General features: G+C 54.3%; 1 protein-coding gene across 1 annotated transcript in view; it reads right to left on the bottom strand.

Moving 5' to 3' along the window:
• The window catches only part of COL2A1 (collagen type II alpha 1 chain), a 31,062-nt gene extending 18,651 nt beyond the window's left edge, over positions 1–12,411 (bottom strand). Inside the window, exons 1-16 of the mRNA XM_061205204.1 lie at positions 12,114–12,411; positions 7,839–8,045; positions 6,309–6,325; positions 6,067–6,099; positions 5,933–5,965; positions 5,781–5,834; positions 5,515–5,616; positions 4,145–4,222; positions 3,468–3,512; positions 3,308–3,361; positions 2,668–2,721; positions 1,834–1,887; positions 1,403–1,456; positions 1,222–1,275; positions 906–950; positions 306–359 (exon numbers count right to left, since the gene is read on the bottom strand). Coding sequence (XP_061061187.1) covers positions 306–359; positions 906–950; positions 1,222–1,275; positions 1,403–1,456; positions 1,834–1,887; positions 2,668–2,721; positions 3,308–3,361; positions 3,468–3,512; positions 4,145–4,222; positions 5,515–5,616; positions 5,781–5,834; positions 5,933–5,965; positions 6,067–6,099; positions 6,309–6,325; positions 7,839–8,045; positions 12,114–12,198 — 1,023 coding nt within the window. The 5' untranslated portion in view covers positions 12,199–12,411. The remainder of the gene's footprint in view (positions 1–305; positions 360–905; positions 951–1,221; positions 1,276–1,402; positions 1,457–1,833; positions 1,888–2,667; positions 2,722–3,307; positions 3,362–3,467; positions 3,513–4,144; positions 4,223–5,514; positions 5,617–5,780; positions 5,835–5,932; positions 5,966–6,066; positions 6,100–6,308; positions 6,326–7,838; positions 8,046–12,113) is intronic.
• Positions 12,412–14,199: the final 1,788 nt, after the last annotated feature.

Raw genomic sequence — 14,199 nt, 5'->3', positions numbered from 1 at the left:
AAATTCGAACCGGATTGACAGGGAGCAGGTAGGGCTGTTGAGGGGATTACCTGAATAATCAAGACTGATTAAGGATACTCCTGCCCTCAACCAGCCCTCCCGTGGCCCACTCCAAGTCCTCCAACTGCAGACCCAGCCTGGGAATTTGTGACGGGCACGCTAGAGTGAATCCTCACGGGAGGATGATACTCTCTACACCTCGCAGGGTTGTTTTGAGGGTCAGGCAGAATAACCCTACATGCAAGTGCCTCGTAAACTTGAAAGTGCTGGACAAATGGTGGCTCTTGGTCTTGTCAATTACTCACCGCGGCGCCAGCAGGGCCAGTCCGTCCTCTCTCACCAGGCAGGCCACGGGGACCCTGGAACACACACCAGGACAGCACAAGCGTGAGCTGACTCAAGGACACTCTGCACCATCACTTAACCTGCAGGCCCTTCCTGGACACCTGAGGGGAGGGAGCGTGCAGTGCCCAGGAGGCAAAGGTGTGGATGCCCCTGACCTCACCTTCCTGATTCAGGATGCTCCTATCACACCAAAGGTTCTTCTGCCATGGCAGAGCACACAGGTGCTGTTGTTACCTACTGGGAGCCCTGTTCGAGGCACATCTTGCTTCTTGCAATAGATGAGCTCCCCAAAATGTTGAAACTAAATGAAATTTGTAAAAATTGAAGCACACCTCAAGTGTGTTAACAGGGCTATTTCAAGGAAATGTTGGTGAAACTTTGACCAAATCATCTACTTGATACATTTTGCCTTTTGCTCATAATCAGATCAATCTACAAAATTGAGTATCTACTTTGCATAAAGGGAGCCATGGCATTTACGGTGAAGCCACCTGCCAGGCTTTAGAAGGTATCTGAAGAGCGTCTGGAGAGGCCCTCCCGGGGGGAACGCTCATACTCACCATTGGGCCTGGAGAACCGTTCTCTCCTGGGGAACCACTCTCACCCTGGAAAAAAAAGGCAGAGGGTCAGTGGCTGGGACCCCAGACAACTCCCATGGAAGAAGCCGAAAACTCTGGTCATTTCAGCTAGCACTGACACCCCCAAACTTTAGTTCTGTGAGGGACAATTCCCAGAGCTCTCCAGAACTGCTGTTCGTACATTAGGATGTAGGACTGGTTGTCCTAACCCAAGCTGTTCAGATGTCCTAACTCCACTGAGCTCAGTAGCATCTCCTCATTGTCCGTCCCCCATCCTCGTGTGCTTCTTGGTCCTTACCTTCACACCTGGAGCACCAGCTTCTCCCTTAGCACCATCTAGACCTGGGTAACCCTACGGGACAAGAGAAGACATTCAATCGCACTTCTGGGGAAGCCAAATAGGAAGATTCATGTCCTCAAAAGCTTTTTTCTCCCTTGGTCAATCCCTTCCTTCCAACGCCCTCACCCATGATACTTACTCTGTGACCTTTGACACCAGGAAGGCCTGGGGTTCCTGGGAAGCCGCGAGCACCCTGCAATCCAAAGAAGAGATTCTCAGGGCACCGAGCAGAACCGGGTCAAGACTGTCCTGGGCTGCTACAGAGACCTCAGAGCCAGGGAGCAGTGGAAGCCCAGCACAGGGACCATCTTTCAGTCAATCCCAGAATCCCTTTCACTGTGCCTCAACCCATCTTATGCAAAGTGGGTATGAACAACTGCCAGCCTCCCAGGACCCATGCTAGGATCAGAGACATGGTCATCAGCATGAAGGTGTGATGTACGTGGAGACTGCTGGAATTTTAGGAGTGAGCTAACGGACCTGGATGAGCTGGGCGGGAGGCCACTGCCTTGGCTGCAAGGGGGGAGACTCTAGGAATGATGTTGGAGGCTGGGGAAGGTGGGGCTTTACCTGAGGGCCAGGAAGGCCTCTCTCGCCAGGTTTTCCAGCCTTTCCAGCTTCACCCTGAAGGGAGAGAGATGAACCTCAGCTTCCTCAGAAGACACGTTAGCACAGCTGGCATACTCCAGAGCACTGTCTCTCCTCCCAGCCCGCCGTGCCTTTGCCCACCTGCTTCCTCATCCCCACCCCCCTCCTTCAGGTCCCAGACTTCCCCGAATGCCTTCCCTGGGTCACCATGTCTTCTCTCACACAGCTGCCTGTGCCCTGGGCAAGGTCCTCCGTCCCCAACCCCACGGCCTCCAGCCTCCGCTGGTGGGCTCCCTGTCTCCTCTCATAGGCGCTGCTGACTGGCCTAGGGCCCCCTAACCTCAGAGACTTTCACTGCCTAATGGGATTCACGAATGCCAACTCTTGTCTCTTCCCTTCGTTTGCATCCCTTGCAGACATCCTGACTCAGGCTGAGCTTTTCCTAACTCATTTACAATTAAGATAATGTTGGGCTGTTGAGTGTTTCTTTCTTTGTTTTTCCTTCTCTACATCTTTCCCCTTGTGTTTTCCCTCTCCCTTCTCTCATTTCTCAATTTCCCTTCCAGGAGTTAATGATGTTTTAATTATTTCCCTTCCCAGTGGGTCCAAAGCAGTCCCCAAGGCAATTGCAAGCTATGTTGCCAGTGGAAATGTGGACAGTAGGCGGAGTCCGAGTCTCCAACAGACCAGCTCTGCCCCTCAGGTTGCCTCCCCCTTGGGTCAAGCCGAGGGTGCATCTGTATCACTGCCCAGCGCCCCCTCTCTGGGCCCTTTCAAGTGAGGTGGCCACTTGTTTGACTCCTCAGGTGTACTCACATCATCACCAGGTTTTCCAGGGGGGCCAGAAGGACCGCGGGGACCCATGGGACCCTACAAACGAAATAAGAGAGTTTAAGAGATGGTTGGAGGGGGAAGACACCTAATCAGTGGACAAAATTTGGGAATTGTAGCTTTTGGAAGCTAGTTCCTCTATAAGGAAAAAATGATGGAAGAACCCTGGGACTTCCCTGGCAGTCCAGTGGTTCAGACTCCATGCTTCCAACTCAGGGGTTGCGGCTTCGTTCCCTGGTCGGGGAACTAAGATCCCGCATGCGGGCATGCCGCGCGGCTTGGCCAAAAAATTCAACTATACTCCAATTAAAAAAAAAAAAAAAAATGGAAGAACCCACTTTGTGCTGAGAGAGAGCAGAGGCACAGAGCAGATCACAGTGGGAGGCAGTGGACAGCACGGGCCAGGGGTGACCCAGAAAAAGGACTGAGATGACAGAGCCCTGGGTGGTTCTTGCCACATCTGGCTCTCTGTTCCCCCAGAGCTAAGAGGGGACATCTAGGTTTCCTTTGAGCCCTCCACCGTGGAAAGTGCTGGGCAGAGCCCGGGAGGCGACAGGATCGGGGTCAGAGTGGTACATCATTGGAAGCTCCCCCCCAGGAGGGCAGGGCCCACGGAGGTACTCACAGCAACGCCGGGTTCCCCAGGTTCACCAGGGTTGCCTTGAAATCCTTGAGGTCCCTAAAAAGTAAAGTGAGGACACCAGGTTGGCCCCCCGCAAACTGACATCAGAGAGCTTGAAAGCATCTGTGTCTCCACCTTCCCAAAGGAAAGGCCCAGTACTTACGGGAGCACCAGCAGGGCCTGGAGGTCCCCGAGGTCCCATGGGGCCCTGCATTGGAACAGAAAATGAGGAGCTTTACTGGAAATGCTTCACCCACAGCCTCCAGGGTGCCACCTCCTCCCAGCCAACAGCCCAGACAAAGGACAAGGAGTTACTCTGTGAGCAGGGGGCCTGCAGTGGCTGCTCCCTCTCATTTCCCACTCCCCTCGCAACAATCTATTTTTATTTATAGGTACCATTTGGACAGAGAAGCTGGCCTTGCTTTCCCCTGGACAGCAGCCATGTTTACTAAAGTCTGAGTTTCATTTAGCATGTGCCAAGTGGGAGCTGCAGGGCTGAGATTTCCTGCTGGAAGTCTTGTGGATGCTGGAGAACAGTGGCTGCTGTCTGCATTCTTCAGTTCTCATTCCAAGAGCAATAGCAACTGGCCTTCTGACAGATCAGCCTATATGCCTCTCTCCATCCTCATTCTTCTTAGTCACTCCAGCGCATCATTAAAACTGGCATCCATCGCCATAAAAACCCAAATGCTTTGGGCTAGCTAAATGGGAGGTTACGTAACTGTTGGGGAAGAGCTGCTGTAAGCAATTACCTGTAAAGTGAGGTTGTCAGAGTCCCTGGCCCTGCTAAGGGCCACCTCCTGCCATTTTGGCTGCAAAGAACTGGTGTTTTTTTCTTACCATTGGTCCCTGCATTACTCCCAACTGGGCGCCACCAGCCTTCTCATCAAATCCTCCAGCCATCTGAGCAGCAAAGTTCTGCAAATAAACCCAACAACATTAAAAGCTTGAGAGGGGGCTTCCCTGGTGGCGCAGTGGTTGAGAATCTGCCTGCCAATGCAGGGGACACGGGTTCGAGCCCTGGTCTGGGAAGATCCCACATGCCGCGGAGCAACTAGGCCCGTGAGCCACAATTACTGAGCCTGCGCGTCTGGAGCCTGTGCTCCGCAACAAGAGAGGCCGCGATAGTGAGAGGCCCGCGCACCGCGATGAAGAGTGGCCCCCACTTGCCGCAACTAGAGAAAGCCCTCGCACAGAAACAAAGACCCAACACAGCCATAAATAAATAAATAAATAAATAATTAAAAAAAAAAAAAAAAAAAGCTTGAGAGGCCCTGTGCTTTTCCTACTTGGCTAGGTAAGCTATATCTGGATAGAAAATACTCTATTTAGATAAATTCTAATTGTTGGAGACTAACCTAGCATTGATCTGAATTACTAATGATTCCTGAAAAATAGTTTTGGAAATGGGTTATTAGATGACAGTGGCATAGTCATTTCCCTGGGAGATGAAGTGTTATTTGGAAGAGTATCCATTACTTGCATTTCATTTTATAAGTTTTTTTAAAAAATTCTAAAATATTAAATACATTATTTAACATAAATTGAGAAACATAACTAAAAATATCACTTTTAAAGTTTCATTTTTTCTTTTCCAAGACTTTAATGCCCAGCAAAAGGCTAAAATGAACAGTCTTGAAATATTTTAGCAGGGAATGTAGTAGGCATCTATGAGCCATTCAAGTTTAAAAATTTAAATCCTAGCAAACATCAAAATGGCAAACCTGCAAAAACTGGGCAATAATATAATTTGTTGATTGGTTTGATTCCAAAAATGACTTTAGCCACACACCTTCACTCACTGGGGCTCTTTCATGAGAATAAATAATTGCTTGGAATGTACTTGGCAAAGATGAAGATTCAGTGTCTTCCAAGGACAGCGGTCACTCTTCCTCCAGGGAACTACAAGTGCCCAGTCATCCTCTCCCCCAAGCCCCACACCCACTCCCAAGAATCAGCCACACAGTACAGACGCCAGGAAGCCAGGTAACTGAAGACTTGCTTTGCAGAAACCCAGTGAGTGAAAAAAGTCATCCCTTAGCGCCACAGTCTCACGCCTACTATGTGATTCCACTAAATTATAGGCCTGGGGGAGAAGACCATGGACAGGCTGTGTACATGGGGGAGGCAGCCAGGTGAGTGTGACTAGCAATTTAGAAGCCACACTTCTGGAGGGACAGCCTGAAGGAAGGGGACATACGGATACTTACTCCACCAAGACCAGGGGGGCCAGGCGGGCCAGGAGGGCCAGGGAGGCCAGGGTTTCCAGGGGTCCCAGGCTCTCCATCTCTGCCACGAGGTCCAGGAGCACCCTTGGCAGAAAGAGAAAAAGGCCCCAATGAGAAGCAGTGTTTTTGCGAGAACCATCTGTCTACAGGCTGCCCTTGAGGAGGTAGGTAGTCAGCCATTTGGGGAGGGGGAGCTTAGAGAACCTTGGGAGTCCACAAGGGTCAGACAGCATTGTTTCTCTACTCACTTTTTCACCTTTGTCACCACGATCACCTCTGGGTCCTTGTTCACCTGCAGGTCCCTGAAAATGAAGAAAATATTGAGATGACAGCAAGACCAGGGGCCTGCAGTTCAGTAACTCAAGGAAGACACGGAGGAAGGGGTTTCTCCCTTTCTTACCTGAGGCCCAGGAGGTCCTTTGGGTCCTACAATCTGTGATAGAGAGACCCACAGGATGGCAAGTTAGAGGGAACCTCAAGAAAATGACCCAGTGAGAGCAGTAGATGCAACATGGGAGTATAATGCGTACTTACATCCTTGATGTCTCCAGGTTCTCCTTTCTGTCCCTGAAACATGAAACACTGTCAGGACTGAGCCAAGCAAGCCCACCAAGCCCCAAGCACAAAACCTTGCCCAGGAGCCCTTGCATGGAGATGCCCTCTGAAACAGATCCCTGTTGATGTCTAAAGACCACAGGCTGAATGAGCATAGCACTGCTGCTAAAGAAGGAAATATAAAGGCAAATGAAAGAGCAAAAAACAACAAAAATCCTCACCTTTGGTCCTGGTTGCCCTGCAAATGGAAAAAATAGAGAAGGAAAATGTAAGATTCATGAGATGGATACGTACAACTTCTTGTCACTTAGACACTCTTTAACGGATCAAACAAGGAAAGGGACACAACCAGGGAAGGAGGCAGCTTCCTGTTACTCCACTGAACCCCTCTGTTGGGGTGTTAGGGTCACTGGGGTCCTGGAGTTGCTGAGATCCCGTGAGGAATGGAGATGATCCAGACTTTGTTATTCAAAAGGCAGTCAGCATGCACAAGAATGGAGCAGGGGTGGTACAAAGAGAAAATGAAGAATTCAAGATCTAATCAGCCGCCAAGAAAGAAAGCAGCCGAAACTGAGAAACTGAGAGGTTCAGTCTCTTCTCTTCCTCACAGGGTAAGAAGCCCCTCTGTAGCCCAAGCGCCACCGCCCACCAACCTCCTCCACCCCAGAAGAAGCGTTAGGTAGTTGGAAAGGTCTTACATTCAAGCTGGATCTCCGTGAAGCAAGCACAAAAAAACAGCAGAGCATAGGAGTTACAGAGGGCATTGGAGCCAGTGCCACCCCGAGTCAATAACCCCTTCCCCCTTTGTAGCAGTGAAGTAGTAAAGGTGATGAACGCTTCACTCACACAGGCCCCCTCAGAAATGATCTGGGAATCTGGACCATCAAAGCAGCTTCCCCAAGCAGCTTTCCAGGGTGGGTGAAGTGTTAAGGAAAGGCAACTGCTCGCTTCCCTTTCAATTGTCTTCTCTACTTGAGCAGGAAGGGAAAAGTGAGGGCCACCCAAGAGGCCTAGATGTGTGTCCCCAGCCACCCTACAGGGAGATAGGGCATGTGTTCCAGAGCTGAGGAGGGGTCACCTGCACACCCACCAGCCCTGGTTCCGGCTGGGAGTTAACAACCCACCAGAGTGCAGGCACACGGGGCTCTGTCCCAGCCCCATCTCTGCCCTTCACCACTAGACCTCCCAGACCCCAGCTCCTCCTTCTCCTAGGAACTTGCTTCTTAACTGGCAGTCAACGCCAACAGAGGCAAAACCAAAAGGAAACTGCCACCAGTGTTCCATATTTCAAGAAGGGGGCGTGCCCTCTCTGTCTGCCCGCAGGCCAGCAGAGCTCGCTCCACACTGAAGACCATACATTTGAGGCCTTCTACAGAGAAGCCAAGGTGTGGGTACTGGAGGAGGAGTTAGTCTGTGGTTTGGCCGGAAGGAGCACTGGATCTCCACGGTGGCTCTAGGCATCTGCAGAGGTGATTCCAGTGAGGATACCCGTGTGGAATCACCTCTGTCCTCCATGTCTTGGAAGCGTATTTTTTGGAGGTACTGGGTGAGGAAGGACCCCTCTAGTGTGTCAGGCTCACTCAGTGTCAACCTGCAAGCGAGAAATGGCCTTTCCTTTCAGCCTCAGCTGCTGGGGTCCCATGGATAACCAGCCCCTCCGCTTCGCAGAGATGACCGGCATCCATGGCAGGGCATTTGCTGCCCCTGCAAGTAATTTATTTATGTGGAACAGGAAATAAATAAATTACGACCACTGGCAGTGGTGAGGTCAGTCGAGCAGATGGGGCAGCACTCTCCGAAGGGGGTCTCGGGGCTGAGGCAGTCTTTCATGTCTTCACAGATTATGTCGTCGCAGAGGACAGTCCCAGTGTCACAGACACAGATCCGGCAGGGCTCGGGCTTCCACACATCCTTATCGTTATACCTCTGCCCGTCCTGCACACAGCTGCCAGCCTTCTCTGCACCGGGGGTGAGGCAGGGGAAGCAGACAGCCAAGGGAAGGAGGGGGTGAGGAGCCAGAAGAGAAAAAGAGAAAGAGGTTGCAAGTCAACTTGACATAATTCAAATGCTGAAGAAGGTGGGCTCGGGCCACTCGAACACAGAGAACTTGAAAATTATTTTTCTAAGACATCATTCATCTTCCATGGAGTCAACAAACATTTATTGTGTGCCTTGCACTCTGCTGTCTATTCACCAGTGAAAATCCTGACCCAGCAGGGAAGGCGAGGGGGACTGGCTATGCCGTACTGTCTTCATGCATCTAGCATGGGGGGAGGGGGGGGCCTTGATGATGTGGAGGTCAGGGGCAACTGAGAGTGGGAGCAGGACAGGAGCCTTTGAATGGGAACTCAGGACTGTACAGACAGAGGGGAGGGGGACATGGAGAGATGCCCCCACCTGCCCACCCCCAGCACGGGAGCAGAGGCCTTCTTTTTCCTGCCTTCCTCTAGGAATTATGGGATTTGCTAAATACAACTGACAGCTAAAATTTAGAAGGCATGCAGAAAATTCTACCCACAAAAATTAGACTCTGCAAAGAGCCAGGCTCCAGAAGTGATACATGGGGGTGGGGTGTGTGTGAAAGGAGGAACTGTTACAATTAGGAGCTTGTTCCATCCTTTAAATCATATTAGGATTAGGACCGATTGGGGGAGGGGCATAGGCCCAGGTAAACAATACACCTGGGACCCAAGGGTATAACAAAATGCCCTGGGAGGCAAGCAGGGCCAAAGAACCCCGCCCCGATGCCGGTGCTGACCTCCAGCTGGAGCCCTCTCTGGAGAGACCCTGCTTCCATCTTAAGACAACAGCCCAATTTGAGGAAGGGGAGGTGTGACGGGGGTGGGGCTTTGAATGCCTGGTCCGGGCTAAGATTAGCCAGTCCAGGCCTGGCCTCCTCCAGGAACGCAGACCAAGAACGGCATGCACTAGTCCCTCTCCACAAGCGGCCTGCCTTCCGGAATCCACCCTGCAAACGAAGCCTGTGCTGACAAGAGCGCTCCGGAGAGCGCCAAGCGCGGCAGAGCCCGCGCCACGTGCCGGAGAGCGCCCAGTGCTGTTTTTCTCATCAAAATCCCCAAAGCCCTGGCGACTGCGGGGGTTGAAAAATAGGAAAGGGCCACAAACCAGGTGGGCGGAGAGAGAAACGGCCCGCCCCGTGCTCTTTAAGGAGACTGAAAGATAAATCTTTCTGTCTTTTTTTTTTCCACTAGAAAAACTCCACCCAGCCTTTAGGCGAGATCATCTCGGGGAGGGGAGTGGGGGGAGAGGGGGAGCCTAGGGTATATACAGTTGTTGCCGGGGGACACGCACCGCTATAAATAGGTGGAGCTGTAGAAAGCGAGCGGCGGGGGAGCGACTGAGGAAGAACCCCCTCTCACCCAAGAGGGGCCGTGGGGGAAGAGAGTGAAGTGCTGGGAGAGCGGGGTGCACCCTGAAGGCGTATCAGATTTCCCTCGGAAGGGTGGCCGGGGATGAGCGGGTGCAGGGGCGGGGCCGGCAGCGCTGGGCGTGAGAGCCGTCGGGTGACTCTTTGTGGCTGCGGCTCTGGACACGGCTCGCCCACAGACACTGGGGGGGTGAAAAGTGGGATTAAATGACTGCCCCAGAAAGGAGCCAGCGCCGTAACCGGATCCCCTAGGTGTGGACGGAGGAGCCCAGCGCCACCATAATTGCTGTTCGAAACGGCTGCCGATAGCATCCCGGCGCGCCTGATCGGGTTCCCTTCATTACCGCAGCGCCACATAAGTGATTCTTTGTAGCAGGCCAATTAAAAAGTTACCTCTTTCGGGGAACTGTTTTGCTTCGCAGCCGCTTTGCGCAGGGCTGGAGCCCGGGAGGTGGCGGCGGGCGGGCACAGGGGAGCATTGTGGGAGAGGGGGTCGGGGAGTCCTGGGGAACCCACCGGACCTCGTCTCTCATGAATGCGGCTTTTCTCGAGTGCACACAGAGACCGATTCACAGGTCTCCGCAAGGAACCAGTTTAAATAAATACGGGCAGCGTTTCAGCCCCATCTGGAAGCCATCGCTGCCAATCTCCCAACGCAAACAAGCCTCACAATGGAGGATTGAGGTCTCTCCCCTGAGCCGAGGGGCACATTCAGAGGCGAGGGCTGTGAAGTGCAGATGTGGGTCAAAGACGCCGCAGCCAATAAGTTTCTCAAACTTGTGGAAAGATGGGGAGGAGGGGCGTGCCAGAGTTCTAGGTTTCTGACATTCCTGATGTCCACGCAGACTGCGTCTTTCCCCACGTCACGTCTTTGGGTCCGCTGACCCAGGGGAGGGGGGTACGGAGCCGGGATGCGCCAGGGCGCAAAGTCGGCGGCTCCAAAGCACTCCCCCTGGGGAGGAGGAGGAACGACTGGAAGATTTGGGCCCAAGAAACTGTGGAATTCACTACCTCCTAGGAAGGCTGCTGCGCTGAGAACGCTCTGCCACTTAAGTGAGCGCCTCTAATACCAGATGGAGAATTGGGAATTATTTTAGAGTCACCTAGCTAATTCCACTGGGCACTAAGGCAGAGGTCAGTCAAGAAGACAATTTTGTGAGTGTGTACATGCAAATTTAGGACAAATATATAGTCAGTCCGAGCTGGGGCCACTTATAGATGCACCGTATTCCAACAAGTACCTGGGAGCAGGCCTCCAGCTTAGTGCACCATCCGACCGCCTGGCCAAAATCTCCTGCCCGGGGCTCCTTGCAGCTGCACCGCGGGCCCCAGTCCTGACCCTGTCCCGGTCAACCACCCTAATGAACGGAAAGTCCTTCTGGGTCCGCAGCCTTCTAAACTGTGTCTGGAGATAGCCTAGTGGCAGACGAGACTGCAGACAGCCTCGTCGGCAGACGGACTTTGATTTCCATTACTCCCCCCGCCAAAAAATTTCCCCTGCGATTGATTTACAATCTGTAACATACAAAGACAGGGCTGGAATCCCAGCCGTCGGAAACGTGCCCAAACACGTGGAAAAAAAAAATAACTTCTCTACCTAATACACTTTCCAGGCTTCATTTGTCCTAAATATAATCCCAGGCAGTGGGACTTCACCAAAGGAGGCGATGGAAAGGTGCGGTTCGAATAGCCTTTGGACCAGACTGTAAAACTGCCATCTCTAACTATATTCGGTTGAAATTGTTATAGCAATCGACCAACCGTGTCTCCCTCCTCTGCTACACACACACACACACACACACACACACACACACACACCTGGCAGAGCCTCGGTTAGTTCCAGAAACTTTCAGAAAAGTAACTCATTGTAGTACCTGGACGGGTGGGGGGGAGTGTTAGGGGGGAAGACGGCGGGGAGGGGGCGCTATTTTCCTGGGCGTTTGAAAAGCACGGTCTGGTTGGAATGTTATCGCCTTTCAGATGGCCTCTCCTACGGGAAGTTTCTGTATGCTTTAGAGGCAAGGGGAAAGCCGAGATGCGAGAGGGCTGCACTTTGCTCCTGGGCCAGCCGTGAGGGGGAGGAAACCCGCGAGAGGCGCTGAGGTCTCAGAGTGTCTCTCCGAAGCCCTTCTTTGTGGCCTCGGATTTCAGCCCACCAGTTTCAGAGCATCTCCTTTGTCTAACTTCCTTTTGAACCCCCAGGCACCAACCCCTGGACACTACTGGGCCGTCAACCCCTTGGCGCTTGCTCGCTCCTTTGCTCGCGCTCTTTCTCTCCTACTTTTCCTAAGCTCGATGGGCCGCAACCTGTTTTGCTGAACTCTGAGTGCTTCGGAAAGCCAAGTTGTGTGCGTGTGCGCCTAATTATCAAAGTTGGTGGGAATGAGCGCGCTTAAAATCTGTGCGCAAACCTCGGACCCGACGCTTTGCTTGTTTAGTATTCCTTTGCAACGCAGGGACCTGCAAATGCCTCCAACCACGACCGGCACGGAGGACGCTGGAACAGAGCCCCTGACTTGCAGAACTCCCCTCGATGAGCTTCTGCGCATCCGCAGGCTCCAGAGCGCGAGAGGGCCAGGGAAGAGGATGCGGAGGGACGGCACAGAAGGGTGGCAGGCAGGGGCTGTGGACAACTTACGGACATCCTGGCCGTGACACCGAAGGACAGCGGCGACGAGCAGCGTCAGCAGCACCAGCGTCTGGGGAGCCCCGAGGCGGATCATGGCTCACCGCGGGGCCTGGCGGAGCCGGGCCCGGGCGGAGCGCAGCGAGGCGGCAGGAGCACGGCGTAGGTCCGGGTCTCTACCGCGCCCTCATGCAGGAGGCCCTCGGAGCAGGAGGAGGAGGCAGGAGACCCGGCAGCCCAGCAGCGCTCTGCGTCTTCTCTGCGCCGCGGCGCCCGTTATATGCGCCGGCCCTACTCGAGGCTGGAGAACTCGCCCAAACCGCGGGCCGCCCCCGGCCCCCCGCAGGGTTGTAACCTGAGACCCCGCCCCCGGAGCCCGCCCGGGCCCAGCCAGAGCCCGCACCTGCCCGGGCCGGAGCCCCCTCTCCGCTAGCCCTGCTTCCCGCCGCCCACCCCTAGTGTGCCGAGTGGCCTGATCGGGCGGGGCGCAGAGACGGCCCCTGTACTCCCCTCCACCCGGGGCTGCGGCGCTGCCCTCTCCGACCACAGGCGGGAAGGGGGGCCTCCGGCCCCTCCCCTCGGAGTTCTGCCCGGATTGGAGGGGCGGGGGGTGTTTGCAGAGGCGCAGGCTGCGAGCCCTAGACCGTGGACGAAAAAGACTTGGGAGGGAGGAGGGGAAGCGGTAGAAAGGAGCAGCGGGGGAGGGAGAGAGGGGGCATCGCGCTGGGACCCTGGGCGGGAGGCGAGGGGAAGGGCGCAGGGGGAGCCCACGAAGTAACTGGAGCCCTAAATCTTGGAGACTGGCAAGCAGGGCCAAGTTTGGGGGCGTCGTCCCGACCTATCTTCTAGCAGCTTCTCGGGGCACCTGGCCCCTGGGCTCCCACCTGGAGGTTCAGAACGACAGACCCCCCCAACCCCTCCCCCATCCAACTATGCAATGAATGAGCCTCCTCTGGAACCTCAGCAGACGTTGACCCGAGCCGAGCGCCAGGAAAGGGGCCGGTGTGTTACAGCACAGAGGGAGACCTGTGTGAAGGTGTGGAGGGCAGCGTCCGAGGAGCAGGAGGCCCCTGGGGAGGGGGCTCGAGGAGACATAGAGGACCGAGGGAGGCGAGACTAAACCGTGCGCGCGGCCGAGGTGGGGGACTGTCTAGTTCCAGGCTCAAACTCGGTGTCTGCTCTTCCTGGCCGGGGTCCGGGAGTCCCGGGGGGCGGTGGCGGGGGGGGGGGTAGTGGGCGCTGCCGGCTGGGGTTGAGCAGCTCTGGCCAGGGACAGTGGGCCACTACTGTAGCCCTGGCCAGGGAGGGAGGCGGCTCCTCCAGCTGGACCGAGTTCTGTGAGCCAGAGGAGAAGCCAGAATTCCCTAGGTGGCCCCCTGGCCCTCACTTCCCACCTCATCTCACCTTCCCCGGTGAGCACCCGTCTGGCACCTTGGCCCAAATGCTGCCTTGCAGAAGGGCTCAGCTGTGCTCTTCTCTTGGCTCCAGGTGTCTCCATTAATACCGGGGAAGAAAAGCCCCCAAACAGACCTTCTTCCTCTTGACGGTTTTCTATCCCTGAGGATTGTAAGCTCCCCCCCACAAAGAACTTTAGGCAAAAAGGCAAACTTTAATGAAACTCAGAATTTGGAGTTTGACTTAACCAGAAATCCCCTCCCCAGTGGTGGGGTTTCTGCAGCGCTTTCCTCCTTGAAGCTGAAGGAGCTTAGAAGCTGCTTCTCCACCCAGGCCTCAGTCTTCACAGGAGGCTCTGGGGTTCTCCTCCCTCTCTCCACCCCCCTTGGGCTTTGAAGCTTCTCAGAGTAGAGCCCTGAATTGCAAGTGTGCAGAGTTTAACTTCAGTGCAAGTGTGCTGGCTCGAGAGTGAAGGAACTTGCATCGTTTAAAGAAATACCTCCACGCTTTGTCTAGTCTGGATGTTGGTGGGTGAAGGATTAAAGCACTGGTTCCAACTTCTCCTCTACCTGCCATGGGCCTTCCTTGGTTATTTTCCCATCCTCCTGTTCAAGACCTTGCATTAAGCTCTGAGCCTTTCCCCAGCCCCAGCTGGGAGAAGGCCAGTCTCACCCCCTGAGGTGTCCCATGCCCTGCTTGGAGC

This window comes from Eubalaena glacialis, chromosome 11 (genome assembly GCF_028564815.1).
Source record: "Eubalaena glacialis isolate mEubGla1 chromosome 11, mEubGla1.1.hap2.+ XY, whole genome shotgun sequence".
Lineage (NCBI taxonomy): Eukaryota > Metazoa > Chordata > Mammalia > Artiodactyla > Balaenidae > Eubalaena > Eubalaena glacialis.
Note: the sequence above shows the minus strand (reverse complement) of the source record. Positions and strands in the feature narration are given on the sequence as shown.